The sequence below is a fragment of the Balaenoptera acutorostrata genome, chromosome 16, assembly GCF_949987535.1.
Source record: "Balaenoptera acutorostrata chromosome 16, mBalAcu1.1, whole genome shotgun sequence".
NCBI classification, from domain to species: Eukaryota; Metazoa; Chordata; class Mammalia; order Artiodactyla; family Balaenopteridae; genus Balaenoptera; species Balaenoptera acutorostrata.
In genome coordinates this window covers 32,268,999-32,288,237 of record NC_080079.1, presented here as the reverse complement: position 1 = coordinate 32,288,237, position 19,239 = coordinate 32,268,999, and the positions used below count along the sequence as shown (strand labels likewise).

The following is a 19,239-nucleotide window of genomic DNA, read 5'->3' as shown; positions in this document are numbered from 1 at the left end:
AGGGCACTGCGGAGGTACCACTGATGTCTCTGCCCTGTGGCTTCAGGCTGAGCAGCTGGAGGCTGAGTGTGGGTAAGAGGGAGGGGGCCCTGCAAGGAGGTTTCCCCTCATTGCTGCCCCTGCTCCGCAGCCCCACAGAGAACGGGCGCCCACAGGGGCAGCAGCTCAGACGTGGGATGTTCGCTGCCGCACTCCCTGCCAGTGTGCAGGAACGCATACAGTTCACCTGATGGGACCTTAGCGGAGTTATAGCCCTCCTGGTCTCCCCCATGCCACAGGGGCTAGACAAAGTTTTTTTTAAGTTCCAGAATGACAGTTCCTTCCAAGTTCTTCCAACCCACCTCTCAACCTAACCTGTGACCTCCTGTGTCCGGGTCACAGCGCTGGGCTCGAGGGTGGGCTTCTGAAGATGTCTAAGCTCATTCTTTAACCTTCCGGGGAGGCCCTGACCAGTCTCTGTGGCGCCCCAGCCAGTATCTCCTAATTCCGAAATGTTTATCCCAGAGCGGGGGTGTGAGGTCTTCACATCTTCCCTCACCCTGATGTGCATGCAGGGCTCTGTGGTGGGGACAAGGCCTGGAGGCCTGTGTATTCATCAAGATGCTCAAACTCCCTTTGCAGGATGGTGAGAACACGGGAAGGCCTTTCCCAGAGTGACTGGACATGAAAAGCCGTCTGGCTCTGAAGGACTCACAGTAGTGAGTGAAGCAGGGAGCAAAGTCTTCCCCAAATTCTATTTCACTATTAGACCTGCAAATGGTAAATATGATTATGACATAGATGGGTGATATCTATCAACATTTCAAGTGCTTAATATGTGTCAGCCTGTCTGAAATACTTTCTAAGCATGCTCTCATTTAACCCTCACAAAAACTTTAAGAAGGAGGTATGTTTAGTCCGTTTTAAACAGAAGAGGACACTGAAGCTCAGAGAGGTTAAGTAACTCACCCAAGGTCGCACAGCTGGTAAGTAGCAGAGCCAAGATTTAAACCTAGGTTGTCTGATTCTGGAGCCTGGTGTTTAACCACTTTTCAATAATAACTGCAGGAGAGCACTCAAGGGCCCCTACAAGCTTCCTGAAGGAGTGACTGCCCTGGCGAAAATCACTCTTGAGCAGGAAGGTGGGAGGAGAGAAGGCAGAAGCTGAGCCTCAGTTCGGGGCTTGCTAGACCTGGAACAAGCGCCCCTCGCTCTCACTCACGCATGTGCACACTTGGGCAGCCAAGGCGAACCTCCCCACGCCCTCCACCCTGGACACGGTCCAGCCTCACCCTCTTTGCAGTCCTGCCGGTTCTCATGGAGCCGGTAGCCGTTCCTGCACCTGCACATGTAGCTCCCGAAGGTGTTGACACATTCGTGCTGGCACCCGCCGTTGTCCTTGGCGCACTCGTCCTTGTCTGCGGAGATCAACGGACTCTCCTAAGAGGAACCACCAACTTGGGAACGTCCCTCACAGCCCAGAACCCAGCTCAAAAGGAGTCTCTACCAGAGAGCCTCCCTGATTGTCCCAACTCTGATTATCCTTCCATGGGGCCGAGGGTGGGGCAGCATTCCTTGGATACTACTTGGCCCTGGTATATATTGAATTCCCCATGCTCCTAAAGCACTTTAATGTATATATAGGTTCTCCCCTCCTGCTCCCCACCCAAACCAAGGAGCTCCTTAAAGGATAGGCTAGTATTAATAATAATATTAACAATAATAAAAATAACCACCGTGCACTGAGCATTTACCCTGTGATGGACACTAATCACTCTATTATACCCTCTGTATTATCTAAGTTAATTCTCACACAACCTTAGGAGGGAGGTGCCTATGCCCCCATTTTACAGGTAGGAAAACTGAGGCTGAGAACGTTACCGTGCCCAAGGTTACTCAGTGAGCAAGCAGTCTGTGTGACCAGAGGCCTGGGCTGTTACTCCACGGCCCCACACCTCCTCCTGCCTGTGGAGCAGGTAAGCGTGCGAGCCTTGGGCCAGGCGGCCCAGTGCCAGCCCTGCTCCTCCACTTCCAGCTGTTGTGACCTTGGGGAGCCCTTGACTTCTGTGCCTCAGTTGCCTTACCTGTAAAGTGGAGTCAGTTATGGTGTCCTTACCTCACAGGATTGTTGAGAGGAGGAAACGAATTAGTACAGGGAAAGCACTTAGAACAGCGTCCAGCCCCAAGTCAGTGTTAGTTTTTATTTATTATTATGAATGGACTCAGATGTTAGCTGTTGTTGTCGTTATGGATCTTGTAGCTCAAGCCGGCACAGTATGCAGCCCTCTCCTAAGCCAGCTTCCTTCCCTGCTAACCGAGGACCAACCTCCATCCCCGGCCCTCCCACCAGGATAACTTCAAGGGTCAGGGACATCTCCCTCCTCTCTGTACCCTCTGCCCACTGCGGGTAATGTGTCACTGAACACTTGGTGCTTTAGTTTTGCCCTCTGATTCTATGAGGACAACTAAGAATCCTTAAAGAGCCCGTAAAAAATAAAGAGATGAAGACCACCCAACACTTCAGTGCTGGAACCACGGGCTAGAAAGAGGCAAGGAAGGCTCCTCCCCAAGCCCTCTGGGGGAGTGCAGCCCTGCCCACACCTTGGCTCCAGACCTCTGGCCTCCAGAGCTGTGAGAGACAACATTTTTTGTTGTTTTGAGCCACCTGGTTTGTGGTCGCTTGTTTTGGTAGCCCTGCAATAACATAGCCACCACGCTATAAAACCTGGACGGAGGCAGAGACACTGTGAGGGCGGGGGCAGCGGGCAGAGAGGGGCGGGCGGGTGCCCCGGGGCTGGGAGCCCACAAAGCCGTGTTGCCCTCAGCCTGTGGTCTTGCCCCCAAACCCGCACACCTGAGAAGAAGTGGGCCCTGAAGCCGCGTTTGGAGACCGTGTTGTCGGACTTGAACTCCACGCGCATGTTGTTGCTCTGCGAGGTGATGACCTCGGGCGTCTCGGAGCCACAGAACTTGCCGTGCAGCCCGGCGTCAGGGGACAGGCCGCTGCGCACCTCCACGAAGTCGTACTTACACACCTGCAAGGGAGAGCCATGGGGAGCCGCCCGGTGCCCTCAAGTCCCCGCCGCAGACCCTGGCCCATGGCAGGGCTGCCTTCCTGAGAGCTGCACCCTGCCAGGTGGGCAGTTGAGCTCGGTCAGGCCCAGCGGGAGGGTCCTCTCGACTCTTACTGGGATCCTTCCAGCCCAAGGTGCAGACAGGGGGCACGCCTGACTAGCTGTCCAGCTGTAGGGCTCTGTCTGGGCCTCGGCTGGCTGACTTGATCATCCCACGACCACCGCCCAAGGGAGGGAATGGGCTGTTTATGCCACCCTGGTCCCCAGCTGCATCTCACCGCCTCCATTCCTCCCAGCTGAACGCTAAGCCCCAGATTCCTACCCCAGGGGACATACCTGTCCTGACCACCTCGCACCCCCCGCCCCCAAGACCCGCCTCCTCCTCTCTTGTCCTGATTCTCCTCGGATTTATCAGTGACGAGAGGACCAAAGCCCTCCATCTGCAGAGGGTGTGCAGCTGAAACTGCCTCACCAAACACCCCCCAGATTCCGCCCAGCTACAACCCCACGACCCTAGGAGGCCACCTCCCCGCCTGCTGAGCCCCTCGCCAGTTTTCAGCCCTGAGCCACATCCCAACAAGATCCCCAGTCAATTGGAGCGCAGAAACATACATCATTGCCTTCCAGTTCAAACACTTCAAACTGAAGGGAGATCCGGTACTGAGCGGGGGCCACCACTTGCCAGACACAGTTTTTGTTTGTAGGATACTCCTTTGGCCACCCAGGACTGGTGATGGTTCCATTCAGCTTGGTAATGAAACCGCCACAGGCCACTGCACGGGGGGAAAAAAAAGCAAGATTCATCTGGTTTTATTTCCAAGTGACTGCAGTTTCCCCCAAGCAGCAATAAGCCCTGCTGTTCTTTAATAACAACAACAATAACAACAACAACAAATAGACCATCTGAACTGATTAATTCAGCCTCCTTTCTTCTAGTCTGTTTCAACTGAGGATTTGGAGGGATGGAGTGGAGGACAAGTCTTTACTGCTTTTTAAAAAAAGACAATGCGTTTGTGCTTACCTCTCACTCAGTGGCATAGCTGGGGACTTCACATGACTTGGACCAAGGAGATTTAGAAATGTTTGCACCAAGCTATGCAATGTCCCTGGCTTCCATGAACAAGCAGAGTCATGCAGGTGGGCAAGGAAAACACCACCAACCAGGTAGGAATGGAATGAATGAATTGCGCTATTCGTTGAGTCACACCAAAGTGCTCATACTTATTCTTTGCTTTTATTTGCTACCTTAATAATCATATGAATTTCACATGGTCACAGAAGTAAATGAACCATGGTTCCACCTGCACAGTTGCTGGGGTGGAGTCCAATAAAGTCATCTCACGTTTGTGGCTTCATTGAGTTGTTTTCCCTCCAGGAAGGAGGTGGATCACCCCCACAGCTGTCCATTGTTACTTCACAGCCAACCAGCTGCCCCATCTTCATCTGTCCCCCTTCTCCTAAGACTTGTCCCCCATCCCCTCTCACTCCAGCTTGGCAGATCTAACACCAACCTTCACACGCCTTCTTGTCAGAGGCCAGCTCATAGCCAGGATCACACACACACTTGTAGCTGCCCAGAGTGTTCACACAGCGCTGCTCACACCCGCCGTGATCTGGCCAGGAACACTCATCCACCTCTGTTGGGGAGGAAGATGACCGTGGTTAAGTCATCACAAAGCTGCCAGGTCTGTTCCCCATTGCTTCCCACATCCCGAGATTCCCTCTAAGAAAAAGAGCAACTCCTGGTGACCACCTTCCAATGAGTCCCCTGTCCACGCCTCAGAAACCAGCAGCAGCAACAGCAACGAGTGGGATCTTGACAACGCACAAGACTAACTTGTTAGCCAGAAGCAGGGCTCCTTTGAGAGGAGACCGGGTCTGGTATAACTTCATTCTTTGCAGGGTTCAGTCAGCAGTATTTGTGATCTTAAAAAATCTCAAAGCTTTCATACCAAAGACGATCAATTTCAATGCCGTAAAATTGGGGATCCCCCATAAATGCGGAACGTCTCAGGACATTAAGCAAAGGGTAAGGACAAAGGGACACATTCCTAGATGAAGATGTATAAGTATTCTCCAGGGATAGAACCAGCAGCTGTGATTTAGCATTTTTATCACTAATCTGAAGAGGGGATCTTTAAGGTTACAGAAAACGCTGGCTCTTAGGTAAGCCGAAGCCTCCAGGAGAAACTACAGGAAGAGGCCACAGAGAGACTGAGTTAGCAGGGGAGTTACATGGGATTCAGCACCGACAAGTGTCCAATGATGTGTCCGGGGCAATTAAATAGCAGCAAGAAGGACGCTGTCCAGAGGGAAAACATGGGACTCATTGGAGAATCTCTCCGACATGTCAGCCCATGCACCACTAAAGAAAGGAAAAACCCAGTCCACTGGGCATCTCCAAGAAGAGTATCAGAAGTAAAAGGAAAAAAACATTGTTTTCTCTTGCCAAGTTGTGGTACATTTATCCCTAAAGAGCATGCAGGTTGTAGCCTAACAGAGCTGCAGAGTCTAATGAAAGGACAACTAGACACAGAGACATCTTCAAACAACAACAACAAAAGCCCAACCTAGGAGGAAGAAAGGGTTGTAGAGTGGGTGGAAGTGTTGGTTCCTAACGCCAGGGAAGGTAAGAACAGAGCAAGGACAGAATTCACGAAATCTCGAGAGACCTCGCATTACACATAAAATAAATGAGGACATTTTCAAGTTGGTAAAGACTTGAAAAGATCCCCAGTCCTGCCACCTCAGCAAGGATCCATTTAGTAACATTTCTGGTAGGTGGCTTTTCAGACCCTGCTGGAAAACACCTAGAGATAGGAATCTTACTGTTTTTAAAGGCATTTCTTGCCCTTTAAAATTTGAATTGTTGAAAACTCTGACTCCTTGCAACTTCCAACCCAATGGTCCAGCAGAAAATGCAAACCTTTCAACCACCATATCTCCTTTTTCCAACTCAAATAAACTCCAACTCAAATAAACACATTTCCTTCCAATCTCCCTGATCCATGATGCACAAAATACTCATCAACCTGGCGGCTCGTCGCTGGGTGCAGGACAGTTTGTAAATGTAAACTTTGGTGGCTCTAAGAGTGATGTGTTCTTGGGCTCAACAAAAGCTTAAATAAGTTGGTCAGTAGGGGAGACTGGGTTTAGGAGACACGCTCTAGACAAGGGGTTGAAGTTGTCCATAGCTTCATATAAGTATTAAGTTCGCTAAAGTAGTAACAATCCTGCAATTATTTACTACTTTACAGTAGGCAAAGTACTTTCTTTGACATTTGCTAAAAAGTATAAAAGGAGGAGAATCAGTAACAATGAGGAATAGAAAAAGTCCAGTCTTTAGAGCGAGCCAGACAGACCTGGGCTGGATTCACCAGGGGATCTTCCTTCAATAAACTGGGTGATTTGAACTTTCTGAGCCTTCCTCCACTTTTAAGATGAGAATAATACCTGCTTTTAGGGTTGTGGTGATGGAAAATGATGCCTGTGAAGTACCCAGCATATAGACACTCAGTACACATTAGCTGTTGCTCTAGAAAAGAGCAGGGTTGCTTTTGAAATTCCAGTGGATGGAGAGACACAATGATGGGAGTAGTGAAAAGGACAAGGTTACCTGGCATCCCTGAATCAGGGAAGAGTAGAGTAGGCCTGGGGAGGGGAGAGAGAGAGACAAGGCAGGAACAGAAAGAAGGAAAAAGTGTCAAGGATGGGCCAATGAAGGAAGACCAGATGGGCAGGAAGGCAGCAAAGCAGAGTCAAGAAACTGGCAGGAGGACGGAAAGGAACCATGGAAAGAGCCCATCAACATAGAGCAAGTTAAATAAAGGGCCAAGCTGGGTGGTTGGGGGAGACTGATGCCAGAAGATGCTATGGGCAGGACACACGATTGTCACAGGCAAGAAAAGGAGGACCACTGATAAGTCTCCTGGCGCCATCTTAGCCACGTGGAGGGAGAGAGGCTGGTGGATTGGATTTGCACCGAAAGCAAAGGGAGTATATTTCCTCCAAAGACTAGAAGGGTAGGGTGTTTGGCCCAGGAAGATGGGTACAAGGTGTACGTTTACACCTGAGCTCTCTCCAGAAAGAGCAGTGGGATGTTTGGCCATTTCCACCCCTGCTCCAGCTCGGGTGATGGTGTGACAGTGAACCAGGGGCCCTGCTCTCAGGGGGAGCCTGGGTGCCCTCTGCATCGCCTCCACACTAGAATGAAGTATCATCTGCTTCAAGCCCACAGGCTCATGCTTGCTCTGGGCTACAGTGGCCAAGGCCAAGCAACCCAGAAAAATCTGGGAGAGCGTGGGGGTGGGAGAAGAAGCTGAATCAGGGATCAGCTTTGCTGACTCTGGCTTTTTTTTTTTGCCTTCTCCAAGTAGTACCAGTGAAAGAAGGAACCATTCTGAGGTTAGATAATGAGATGACTCAGGTAGGATCCCAAACATTGTTTCAGAGAGAGTCAAGGAAAGGGAAGGCAAGGCACATCCCTAAGCTTTTGAAGTACCTTGAAGGGAGCCAGCCCCCCACATCACAGATCCCGTGGTGGGCCATCAGCACTGGGACAGTGGAGCATGGGGGTCAAGGTGGGAAACCCTCCCATTCTTTATATGGGGAGTGTGGCACCAAAATGGCCCCGTCAACCCGAAAATGCACTTGCCATCTCCCGAAGTAAGCAGAGATGTGAGGTGCTTTGCCTGCTGCCCGGCCAGCAGGCTCTGAGAGGGACTTCCATCTGGCGCCAGGAGAGGGATGCAGAGGCCAACTGGCACCCTGGACAGAGCCACGTGCCAGCTGGGCCCTGGGCAGAGACTCCTGCCAACTGGCACCAAGGCAAGAGCTTCTTTGGCTGGTCCAACTCTTCTGCGTGGCCTTTGTAGTTACTCTTCCACTTTCTTTCACTGGAGAAGTCCTGACACACGCACTGGCCCCTGTGTGCTCACAGGACATCCTACTGACAGCCTTGCTGGAAAAAGGCTGACAAAGAGCTGGCTGTGTCGGGGCTCTAGAGCTGGGCTAACCTGTGCTAGATTCCATGGGACTACTGAACACTTGAAATGCAGCTATTCTAAGTTCAGATGTGCTGTGAGTGTAAAACACACTGGATTTCCAAGACTTAGTGTGGAAAAAAAAAGCCATAAAATCTCTCATTAATATTGTGTATATTGATTACATATTAAAATGACAGTATTTTTGATATATTGGATTAAATAAAATATAGTATTAAAACTAATTTTGCCTCTTTCCTTCTCTTCTTCTTCTTTTTTTTTGTAAGGTGGCTGCTGGAAAGTTTAAAGTTACATTCATGGCTTGCATTTGTGACTTGCCTCCTACTTCTGTTGGACAGCGCTGTTCTGCACTGTGGTCTCTGGCCTCATTCATCCGCGTGGGAACCCTGAAAGGTAGGCAGAGCAGGGAGCAAGAAGCCCAATCCACAAATGAGAATCTGAGCCTTATTCATTCATCCACTGCCCTGTAAGAATTTATTGAGCCCACTGTGGGTCTGGCACTGTGAATACAGCTGAGGACAAAGCAGGTAGGATCAAGTCTCAGAAAGGAAAACTGACCTGCTTGAGAGCAGTGAGCTGGTAAGAAGTGTGTGGGCAGGGCTAGACCCCGAACTGCAGAGGCTAAATCCAGGGCCCTTCTCCCTATACTCCCATGGCAGAAAGGTGACGAATGTCAGAATCAAATCAGAAATTCAAATCCCTTCACTTTGCTTTCCTGTGGCTTTCAGGTCTCTGTAGAGGAAAGAGAGTGAGCTATGAAGTCCTACACATGCAGGGCCTACTTCTAGCTCGGCCACCTTAGAACTTCAATTTCCTCAATTTTAAAATGGGGGTAATAGGGGCTTCCCTGGTGGCGCAGTGGTTAAGAGTCTGCCTGCCAATGCAGGGGACACGGGTTCGAGCCCTGGTCTGGGAGGATCCCACATGCCGCGGAAACTAAGCCCGTGAGCCACAGCTACTGAGCCTGCGCGTCTGGAGCCCGTGCTCCGCAACGGGAGAGGCCGCGACAGTGAGAGGCCCACGCACCGCGATGAAGAGTGGCCCCCGCTCGCCGCAACTGGAGAAATCCCTCGCACAGAAGAACGAAGACCCAACGCAGCCAAAAATAAATAAATAAAATAAGTTTGTGTTGTTTTAAATAAAAATAAATTAAAAAAAAAAAAAAGGAGGCAAGAGACAGCATGGTGAAGGGCCATACATTGGAATCTATGTGCAAGGTACCCTTTAAAAAATAATAATAATAAAATAAATAAAATGGGGGTAATAATGCCAAGCAAGGGGTTGTTCTGAAGACAAAGTGAGGTAGCTGGTACAGCTTCTGGCATGCTCGATAGATGTCCTTTCTTTCTCCTTTAATAGGTCCCAAAGAGGCTTCCACCAGACCTGACTCCTCTTTTAAGATTCAGGGTCAAGGTCAATGCTGTATAGTTCTTCTTTTCTAAATGTGGCTCTCTACAGTCCTTCTTGACATAAAAAAAGATATCAAGCTGGGCCTGTGCACTAAGTTAGTGTAGATGGGCTTCAATTAACACCTTTACAGGCATCTAAAAAGCTGTTTGCCAACTGACATGTCCTTGAATATCTAGGCTGGGTGCTGACCCCACCCCCATGCTGAGTGAGATCCTCCTCCGATGTCAACACTTCACACAATATCACTGCCCGCTGGCTCACAGGTCTCCTTTGTCACCTTGAGCTCTTAAAGACAAGGATCATGTTCTCCTCTGTCCCACAGCCCCTGAGACACAGTTTGATGACTGCTGAATAAATGTTAAAGGTAGAAGAGGGAGAAGATGGCATTTTCTAACCACTAAAACAGAGCTAGTTATCATGGTTGGTCAGAGCAGGCCAAGGCTCTAGACTCAGTCCCTTACAAGCCGGTTTAGCATCACAGAGAGAAACACCCCTCTCCACTGCACTGACTGGCATCTCCAGTTGGGTTGCCACAAAAAAAGCAGAAGACTCCATTAAAGTTGAATTTCAGATGAACAATTATTTCTTAGTACAGTATGCAATATTTGGGACGTACATATACTAAAAGATCATTCTTTATCTGAACTTTGAATTTAACTGGGCAAACGGTTTTTAAAAATTTGTTCAATCTGGAAACCCTAGTCTCCAGTTTTAGCTGGTCCTCTCAAAAACTGCAACGCTGATCGTCAGCAGAACCAGGAATGAGATGTGGGTGGACCAGTGCCAACTGGTTACCAGTTCTCTTACTGGAAAGAAGCCCCAACACCTAATTTACGGAGCTGGGGGTGGAAGTCAGGGAAGGAGAAGGACAGGAGAATTAGGATAAACAGAATTAGAATAAAACCTCACGATTATTTGTGACGTGGTAAGTAAAATGAGGTCTCCCAAAGTCATCCACATCGTAGTCCTGGAACCTGGGAATGTTACCTTACCCTTACGTGGCAAAAAGGACTTTGCAGATGTGATTAGATGTGATTTCAGGTTCTTGAAATGGAAGATTATCCTGGATCATCTGGGTGGGCCCACTGTAACCACAAGGGTCCTTACAACTGAAAGTGGGAGGAGGAGAGTCAGGGTCAGAAAAGGAAACGTGATGATGGAGGCAGAGGTCTGGGATGCAGCCCGAGAAGGTCTCAGCTGCCCTTGCTGCTTGAAGACCGAAGGGCACCACCAGCCAAGGAGTGCAGGCGCCTCCCCTGCAAGCTGGAAAAGGCAAGGGAATCTGACCTCGAGAACTGTAAGATGATAAGTTTGTGTTGTTTTAAGCCACCACATTTGTGGTCATTTGTTACAGCAGCGATAAGAAAGTGACACACGGCAACTGCAAGAAGTTGTCACATTATTTTTTCCAGAGAGAAAAATAACCACTTCAGAGATTCCTTCCTTAGCAAAAAAAATTAATGGGACTAAACATGACACCATGTGTGTTCACTTAATGCTATTTCATTTTCTCCTGACAATAACTCTGCGATAACCTGGTAGTATTGTTTCTACAGGTAGAGAGATTGGGGCTCAGAGAGGTTTTATAACTTGCTGTAGGCGACCCAACCAGTGTGGCTGCTAAGTCAGATGGGGGTCTCCCCAGGCTGAGAGACACCCAGCAGGTGCAGTCTGGGCTAGGGTGAGGTGAGGGCTGTGCATCTCTACTTCTACTAAGGCATCTCTACTAAGGCATCTCTACTAAGACTCCCATGTCCTTCTTCCCACTACAACCACTAGGCGAACTGCATTTGAAATACACTTGATATGGCTTGATTTTTTGTTTTTTTTTGTTTGTTTTTGCTTGGGAAAGAATTAAACTTTGTCTCCAATTATTCAGAGCATTAGGATTCTGCTCTGTTTCTGTTTGGGTTTGCTGTCCCCAGATGGCTCAAAGCAGAAAAAAAAAAAAAAAAAAAAAATCCCACACACTTGTGTGGTACTTTTCAGCTTATGAAGTGCCTCCACAGCCATCATCTCACTGGGGCTTCACAGCTGGCTGGGTAAAATGGGCAGATTTCCTTCTTCCTGTTTTACAGAGAGGAAAACAGGGGCTTCAGTAAGGAAAAAGGGATGCTTGCTCAGGGTCACACAGCTTGAAGTGGGTTCTTCTGACACCATCTGCTCACCTAAAACCTGGGAGAAGGGGATAAACAGGGGGCAGATGGGGAGACAGAGTAAGGAAGGGACCAGGATTTCTGGGTTAGCACAGCCAGGAGCCCTAGGAGAGGAGGGAGGAAGGGGTCACTGATCGGGGACCACCAGTTGCAGATTGGATATCTCCATTCAGTGGTTGCTGGTGTGCTGGTGGGCGCTCAGTCACAATGCATTGGGGAATAGCCAATATTTCCGCTTAGCATGTGGTCTGAGGAATTCCAGGGCTCTGAGAGCAGAGAAGGAAAACCTATCTATTCAAAAGAGTCTTAGGAAGCTCGCTCTGCTGGGGCCAGGAATGCTGGTCTTCCCACACCATTCTGCGTCTGATTTTATCAAGATCTTACAGAGCAGTCAGTCCCTAAGGCGGCACGGAGGTTTGCTTCCTGTGAGCGCCACACCTTCTCAGTCTCCCCCTGCCCCCTGCCCAGCTCTCCCCACTTGAGGGTAGGCTTGTAGACTGGGAGCTGATGCTTCAGGAACTGAAGACCTGGGCTGCCTCTCTGGCCCACATCAGGGCATGCAAGGCAATGTTCTAGAAAGAGTTTGAGCTTAGGAGTCAGACTGTGTTTAGATTCTTGATCTGCCACTTAACTGTCTGAGTGACCCTGAGCAGCCCTTCTCAGCCTTGATCAAGCATGATCTAAACCCAACTCAGAGGTTTATTTTGGGAATTAAATGACATAGTGTAAGTCAAGTACCTTGCACCGTTCCTGGCACACAGTAGGTGCTCAATTAATGATAGTGACTACACAAATATGTATTGTTATCAATGCTCAGTTTCACTAAGGTTCATGAAGTTGACCTTGGAAACTTATAAACCTAATTTCCAAGTGCGGCAGCACAACTTTCTGCCACAAAGAAAGAAGCCAAGGCTGAGCCTGTACCCGAGTCAGTCGTGAACTCCGCTGGGGAACTCCGCTGGGGAATCTACGCACAGCTCTGAAACGGCTTGCTGCCTCCTCACTGCAGGAAGCCTTGTTTGGTGCTAAGGTTCCCTATGGGTTTTGTGATTCTTAGGCCAGGGGGGGCAATACCTCATCCTGTGACTAAAATGGAAACAACTGCTAATTCATACCCTTGAAAAAATTGGCTGCAAAGCCTGCTTTATTGATAGAGCCATCAGACACAAACTTCATCCACATTCTGTTGGAGCTGGACTTTACATCCTCTGGCTTCTCATAGCCACAAAAGTGGCCAATCAGAGCGCTCTCTTCCGCAGGCCCGTCGCGGATTTGCAGGTAGTCGTATGCACAACTGTCGTGTCTTTCGATCTAAACGGAGAAACGGAGACAACGTGAAAGATAGCAGCTTGGCCTTAAGGTTTTCAATTTAAGAAAGGAACCTAAATATCACTCTTGAAAATCTAACCAAGAGACAAAGGGACCCAAACGTGTCCTGGGCTTTTCCAAGCTGTCTCCTACTTGCGCAAGTCAAGGATGAATCAAGCTGCAAAGAGATTAAATCATGGTAAACAGGGAAGAAAGATTCAACAAAACGCCCTGGGATCCCATTCTAGACTTCTGCTTCAATTATTCCCCCACCCTCTCCAGCAGCCTTCAGCAAGGAGGCAGATGTGATTTCAAAGCCTGCAGAGGCTCTGATACCAGATGTCCTGGCAAAATGCATCATGGACTTGAAATGGCCTCTTAGGTTCCTGTCTTCAACCAAAGAATGGAAACGTATCTTTATAGAGCACAGGGTCTAAGATCAGCAGTACTCACCTCAAAAGCTTGGAAGGTAAGCCCCACGTGAAATCCCTCCGAAACCGTAATCCTCCAGACACATTCCTTGGAAGGTCTGTAGTCATCCGGGTAGTTTGGAGATTGAATCTGACCGGCATCTTTGTTAATGTCTCCCCCACAGGTAGCTTTAGAAAAAGAGCCAGGAGGAAAGGGGGGGGGGGGGGGGTCCCTGGTCAGAGCTTACTAAGGAAGTACACCACTAGGTGGCTCCACTTGCCAACATTTTCATTTCCATTCAACCAAGACTGTGCCTCCAGAAAGGCATAATCTCATGTGTTTGCGACTCTGAATTTTTCTCATATAAAGAAAATAACCGTGTAGAGCAGTGGTTCTCTACCTTTGCTGTGCATCAAAATCACCTGGGAGATTTTTCAAACTGTGGGAGCCAGGGCCACATCCCAAGAAGTTCTGATCAAGTGTGTCTGGGCGATCACCGGGGGTTTGAGATCCCCCAGTGATTCTGACGCAGTGGGTGGAGCCCTCTGGTACAGAGTGACGTGTACACACGCACACGCACGCTATTTCCTTTATAAAAACAAAACTTTGGCCTCTCCAAAATGACAATTTAAGTCCCTAAGGGGCCTTAATAACTATCTAGTGTTTTCCTTTGGGTGGAGGGCGGGGTAACTAGCCAGAGAAACCCAATACGTGGAACAAACAGAAGCAGAATTGCCCTGGTGGCAGCTGCCTAGAGCCCAGACCTATTGGTTCCCTCAACTCAACCACCCTGGTGGCCTCAGAGGCCCTTCCAAGAAATGTAGCTGGAAATTCCTTGACCTTGTCCAAAGTCCTCTTTTCACAAATGAAACTCAGAGAGGTTTGGAGTCTTTGCTCAGGCTCACACAGCTATTCAGAGGCTGCTTTCATTTCCACAGTGTTCTGTAACCCCCAACGCCATCCCCGCTGGAGTGGAATGCGGGTTCAGCAGGGTGGTGAGAGGTAGGTGGCGCCTGTCCTGAAGGGAGCCCAGCTAGCCTCGCAGCTTCCATAAGGTGGGAGAAGGGGCCAGTGCTGCCCCACCCTCAGGGCTCGGGCAGCCGCCACACGTGCAGGGGTGGGAAGGGACACCGGCTGCACGTGAAGGACTGAGGCACACCAGGAGCCATGCCGGCGGCTTCTCTCGTCACGAACAAACCTTCATACACCGCGAAGAAGCCCTTGCCCAGGATGTTACTGCTGCTTCGGAATTCCACCCAGAGCCGGCTGTCTGTGGAGATGAGCGGCTCCGGGACTTTGTCGCCACAAAACCTACCTGGGAAGCGGAAAAGAACGGTCAGGCTGCTGGCGGACAGCACGGAGGGACTCAGTGCAGGCAGAGAGGGAGCAGTGTTGCTTCAAATGCGGTTCAAGGTGAGCAGTCCTCGCTGGGCAACTCATCCTGTAGCACATACAGGATTAAAAGCTGGGATGGAAGCAGTCACACGCCTGTATGCCTCCTTCAGGAGAGTCTCAGACTCCAATCAATCAGATACCCTGAGTGTGGCCCAGGCACCCCCTCCCTTACCAGTGGGTCTTGTTGAGGTGCTGAGGGGGATGAGGATGTCCCACCAAGGCCAGTGGTGGGATGGTGGTCTGAGCGAGTGACGAGTGCCCCCCCTGGTATTTCTGTTACATATACACCCTTCTATTTGGGCGGCATGCCTTATGCCTTCCTTGTCTCAGGGAAGGGTTGCCAGAGGACACATGATGACAAAATCAGTTCTTGGCTTTTGAATTCCGCAAGTCTGGCCACAATACCAAATATTTGGGAAAATACACAATGAATAAGAGCACATTTCCCCTGTCTTGTAGTCTTAGAAAGATTCCTAGGATGGAGGAGCAATCCTCTCCTACAGGGAGAGAGGATTGGAGAGGGCACCATGGAACCTCTGAAAGGACCCTGTGCCCTGGGTGGAGAAGGATGATAGAGACCCCAAGGAGGTTTAAGGAGCTGGGAGAAGCAGAGAGCTGTGCCCCCAGGGCAGTCCCTGGCAGAGCCTGGAGGGGCAACAGGACCCTGGATTCCCCGTGTCCCACCTGGGCTCAGAACAGGAGTGTCTGTGTGTTTTCTTAAGACGTTAGGCCAGGAGACAGGCATGCAGAGCTCTCCAGGGAAAGCCGGACACCATGGCAGCAACAGGGCTCCTGGGAGGGGATGGAAGCCACTTTCCCATAGCCCAGAGGGCCTGGGGAGCCATAGCACGTCTCCCATAGAACGTCTTCTGGGGAGATGTGGACTTGGCACCAATCTGGACTGGCCTAGGGCCGAGACAAGGAGGAGGCACCGCAGCCACTTAGGTGGACAGAGGACTGGAGACAAGAGGGGGATGAGGACATCCCAGCAATGCCAGTTGGGATGGCAACGTGCCAGACACCATGCCCTGGCACAAAGTGTGCCCCCCCACTGGCACCCTGCGGGAAAAACCACAAACTGACTGTAATTAAGTTCCCACTACCTGATGGAAAGGGGCTTATAATTGCTACTGAACTTGTGGTATTGAACATACAAATCAATGTGTATTTCTTAGACACGTGGGTACATTGTGTGAAATTTGGACCCTTTACGGAGGAAAAGGGGGAAGGCCAGGCTTCCCCAGGGCATGGTCATCCTTGGCCATATAATTTCCAATGCCACATAAGGATGGCAGCCAGGGCAAGAAGGTGCTCACAACACAGACCAGCCAAGGTCTCTCTGAACGGAAAGCGTCCACGGCTCCACCAGCGCTGACTGTGAGTCACTCAAGAATCCATTTAACATGGGGGGAGGGGGAGTGACGGTTCATGGGTATGGGCTTTCTCTGGGGGACGATGAAGATGCTGTCAGACTGTGGTGGCTGTACAACCCTGTGAGCACACTGAAACCACTGGCTTACATGCGCTAATGATGAGATGTATTATGGTGCACGAGTTTTATCTCCAAAAAATGTTTTAAAGTCCATTTGACAGATATTTCGCGGGTATCCTCCTATGGTCAGCCCTGTGTTAGCCACTGGATCAACCCCTTGAAGCTTTAACGCTGCTTTGCCCTTCTGAGAAATGGGGCGGGGGATGAGACTAGGGGAGTAATAAATGCCACTACAGACATTTCCTAGTGGCCAACTGTGGTCGACATTCTTTGGGGAGACGCAGGGGTATAGGTTGCTAATCTCCTTCCATTTCCTTCTGATTCTGGCTGCCTGTAGCCTTTTGGATTTGGGGAGCTTAATATTAAGGGAGATGAGCTAAAACTGCTGTTGAGAATTGGGCAAGGAAAAATCCATCAGAAGTCTATACACTTCCAATAATGGTTCCTCGGGCATGGCCAATTAGTATCAATTAGTTCTTGGAAAACAACATCTAAGCCCGGGGAAGTATTGCTCACCAGTGAGAAGACAGAGCCACTGAACAGCGGTGAAGCAATGCCGGTTCACAAAAGGAACTCTTTCTTAGCCAAACCGAGTTTCAAGTCCAAATTTCTCCTTTTAAAACCCCAGCTGTCACAGCCGCTGGGGAAGTTTTCAAAAGAGAGAGGGACTTCACCACCTTGCTGCCTAAGAAACCACGCACCCCAGGGCCACAGTACCACCCACCTCTGCTCCGTACCCTGGAAGAGATAGGAATTACCAGCTCAGGTGTGTTTTACTGCCTTGGCAGAGCTAGACTTGGTAGAATAAATTACAAATTATGTCTAAGCAACGTCTCCCCAAATCACCTTGTAATTCTTAACTAGAACCCTCTACATTGTCCCTGGACTGATGTCTCCAGATTCTCACCTTCACTGTAATGGTTCTGACAAAAGCTCCCTTTTGAATTGAACCAGACTATGCCAGACACTGTCCTACACACGTCACCTGGATTTTCTATTTGCCTCCCTACTACCTTCTGAAATAGGTGCTATTATTAATCTCATTTCTGAAAAAACTGAGCTTTGGAGAATTTGAGCTGAGTTACACTCAATGTGAGTTACGCTCAGGATTGTAAGTGGCAGCAGGATTTGAACCTTGGCAGCCTGAGATCTTGACCTTCATCATCAGTCTCTCATCAGTCTCACACTCTTCATCATCATCACCGTCACCGCCACCACCATCCAAAGGAACTCCTCTGTTTGAGGTGCAGTTCTGAACACTGCACCTTTTTTTGGATCAGTAGACATCAAATCTGCTGTCTGGAATATAATCACTATCCCCATTTCCCAATTTGGAAACAGACACATGGGAATGAAGATCAAAGACTCAAACCGTAAAGCAAGCTTGTGGCAATACCAGGCTGGCCAGTTTGATTCATGCCATCGGTTCTGCTCATTTGGGGGGCTGCCCCTGCCCAGAGAGCCCTCAGTAGTGGGGCCACGCGACACTGATTGGCCAGCCTGGCCTTTCTGAACTTCCCTCCCCACTTCAGGGAACGGGGAAGAAAAGCTTTTGTGTGCGTTGTGGTGGGACAGAATGCCCGAGGACGGTTCTGCCTACAAAAGTGCATTGTTAGAGTAATTCCTCTAGCAGAAATAAGGGAGAGGAATCCAATTAACAGGCCAGTGCTTCAGATTACTGGATGAGTTCTGTATGCAGACACCTTCCTCCCCTCTTTAGGTGCAATCTCCTCAGTGACCCCCGAAACTGAAAAAAACAATCTGCTATCTTTAAGCAGCCGTGAAATGTTCTCAATCTACTTACATTTCCCTTTAATCACTATGTGAAAAGCTGGGCCCCAAACAGCCTTCTCCCAAGGAGACTAGCAGGCTGGAGAGAAAATGGACTAGAGAAAAGGTGTCAGATTCCTAAACTGAAATCTGGTTCCTGCCTTTGGAGGAGGAGTTTAATAAGGATATCAAGAAGAGGAAATGCAGATGAGGACACTACAAGTGGACTCCATGGGGAGTCATAAAGGGTTCATTCATAAAAAGTTATGCGTCCATTATGCCTGGATTTTCACACACTGCCCTGGGAAAATATGCGATGCACAGTTTTTCAGAGCAAGATGCATACTTTCACAATCCGCCCTAATCCGCTCTCCCTCCTGCCAAAGGGGCATTGACCTGCCTCCTCCCAGCAGATTTCATGGCACTGACCCCTCCCAGGGACCAGCTCGGCCCACACAATGCACTTGTTCCAAACACAAAAGTTCACTAACAACTGCATTTGGAAACATCAGAGCAGGCCAAATAGTTGGCAAAGGAGAACTCCTGCAAATGAAGAATGACGGTTACAGGCGCGGGGCCATGCCTTGGCTACAGCACACTCGGCTCGCGCGCACACACACACTCTCTCTCTCTCTCTCTCTCTCTCTCTCTCTCTCTCTTTCTCTCTCTCTCTCTCTCACATCCACACACTCTCACACACACATACACACACTCACTGCAAAAGTGTGTAAAATGTAAGTAAAACCAGAAAAGCCCAAACAAAAAACCATCATTGATAATGACGAACAGCAAAACCTCCATCTAATCAATGAACGTGTAATCTGAGTTCCCAGGATCTGTAGTGAGAAAATTCTTGTTTCAAGTTCAAGGAACAGCTGGAAATCCCTCTGCCCGTGCCCATTTTCAGGAGCGTGCCTTGGCCCTCTCCATGGAACTTTAGGAACAGAGAGCTTCCCCCTCCTGAGCTTTTTAAGTCTATCACATTCCCTGGGGGGTATAGGGTTGCCAGATTTAGCAAACAAAAATACAGGAAGCCCGGTTAAATTTGAATTTCAGATAAACAACGAATCATGGCGGTCCTATGGGGAGCCCCTTCTAGATTCAGCAGCCCCCTTGCCCCATCAGCTGGACATCTAAGTTCTGACCAGAACTTAGACATCCAGACATCTCAGCCACCAGCAGGCTGTGTGGCCTTAGCGAGTTGGTTTGCACTTGGGGAGTGTGGTTTTCTCATGAAGGTG

The 19,239-nt window shown here is 49.4% G+C and overlaps 1 protein-coding gene across 1 annotated transcript in view; it reads right to left on the bottom strand.

Annotated features, from left to right (window-relative positions):
* The window catches only part of TLL2 (tolloid like 2), a 135,743-nt gene that overhangs the window by 8,427 nt on the left and 108,077 nt on the right, over positions 1-19,239 (bottom strand). Inside the window, exons 11-17 of the mRNA XM_007187438.2 lie at positions 14,540-14,656; positions 13,384-13,529; positions 12,738-12,933; positions 4,565-4,690; positions 3,666-3,826; positions 2,834-3,014; positions 1,272-1,397 (exon numbers count right to left, since the gene is read on the bottom strand). Of these exons, the coding sequence (XP_007187500.2) occupies positions 1,272-1,397; positions 2,834-3,014; positions 3,666-3,826; positions 4,565-4,690; positions 12,738-12,933; positions 13,384-13,529; positions 14,540-14,656 (1,053 nt within the window). The remainder of the gene's footprint in view (positions 1-1,271; positions 1,398-2,833; positions 3,015-3,665; positions 3,827-4,564; positions 4,691-12,737; positions 12,934-13,383; positions 13,530-14,539; positions 14,657-19,239) is intronic.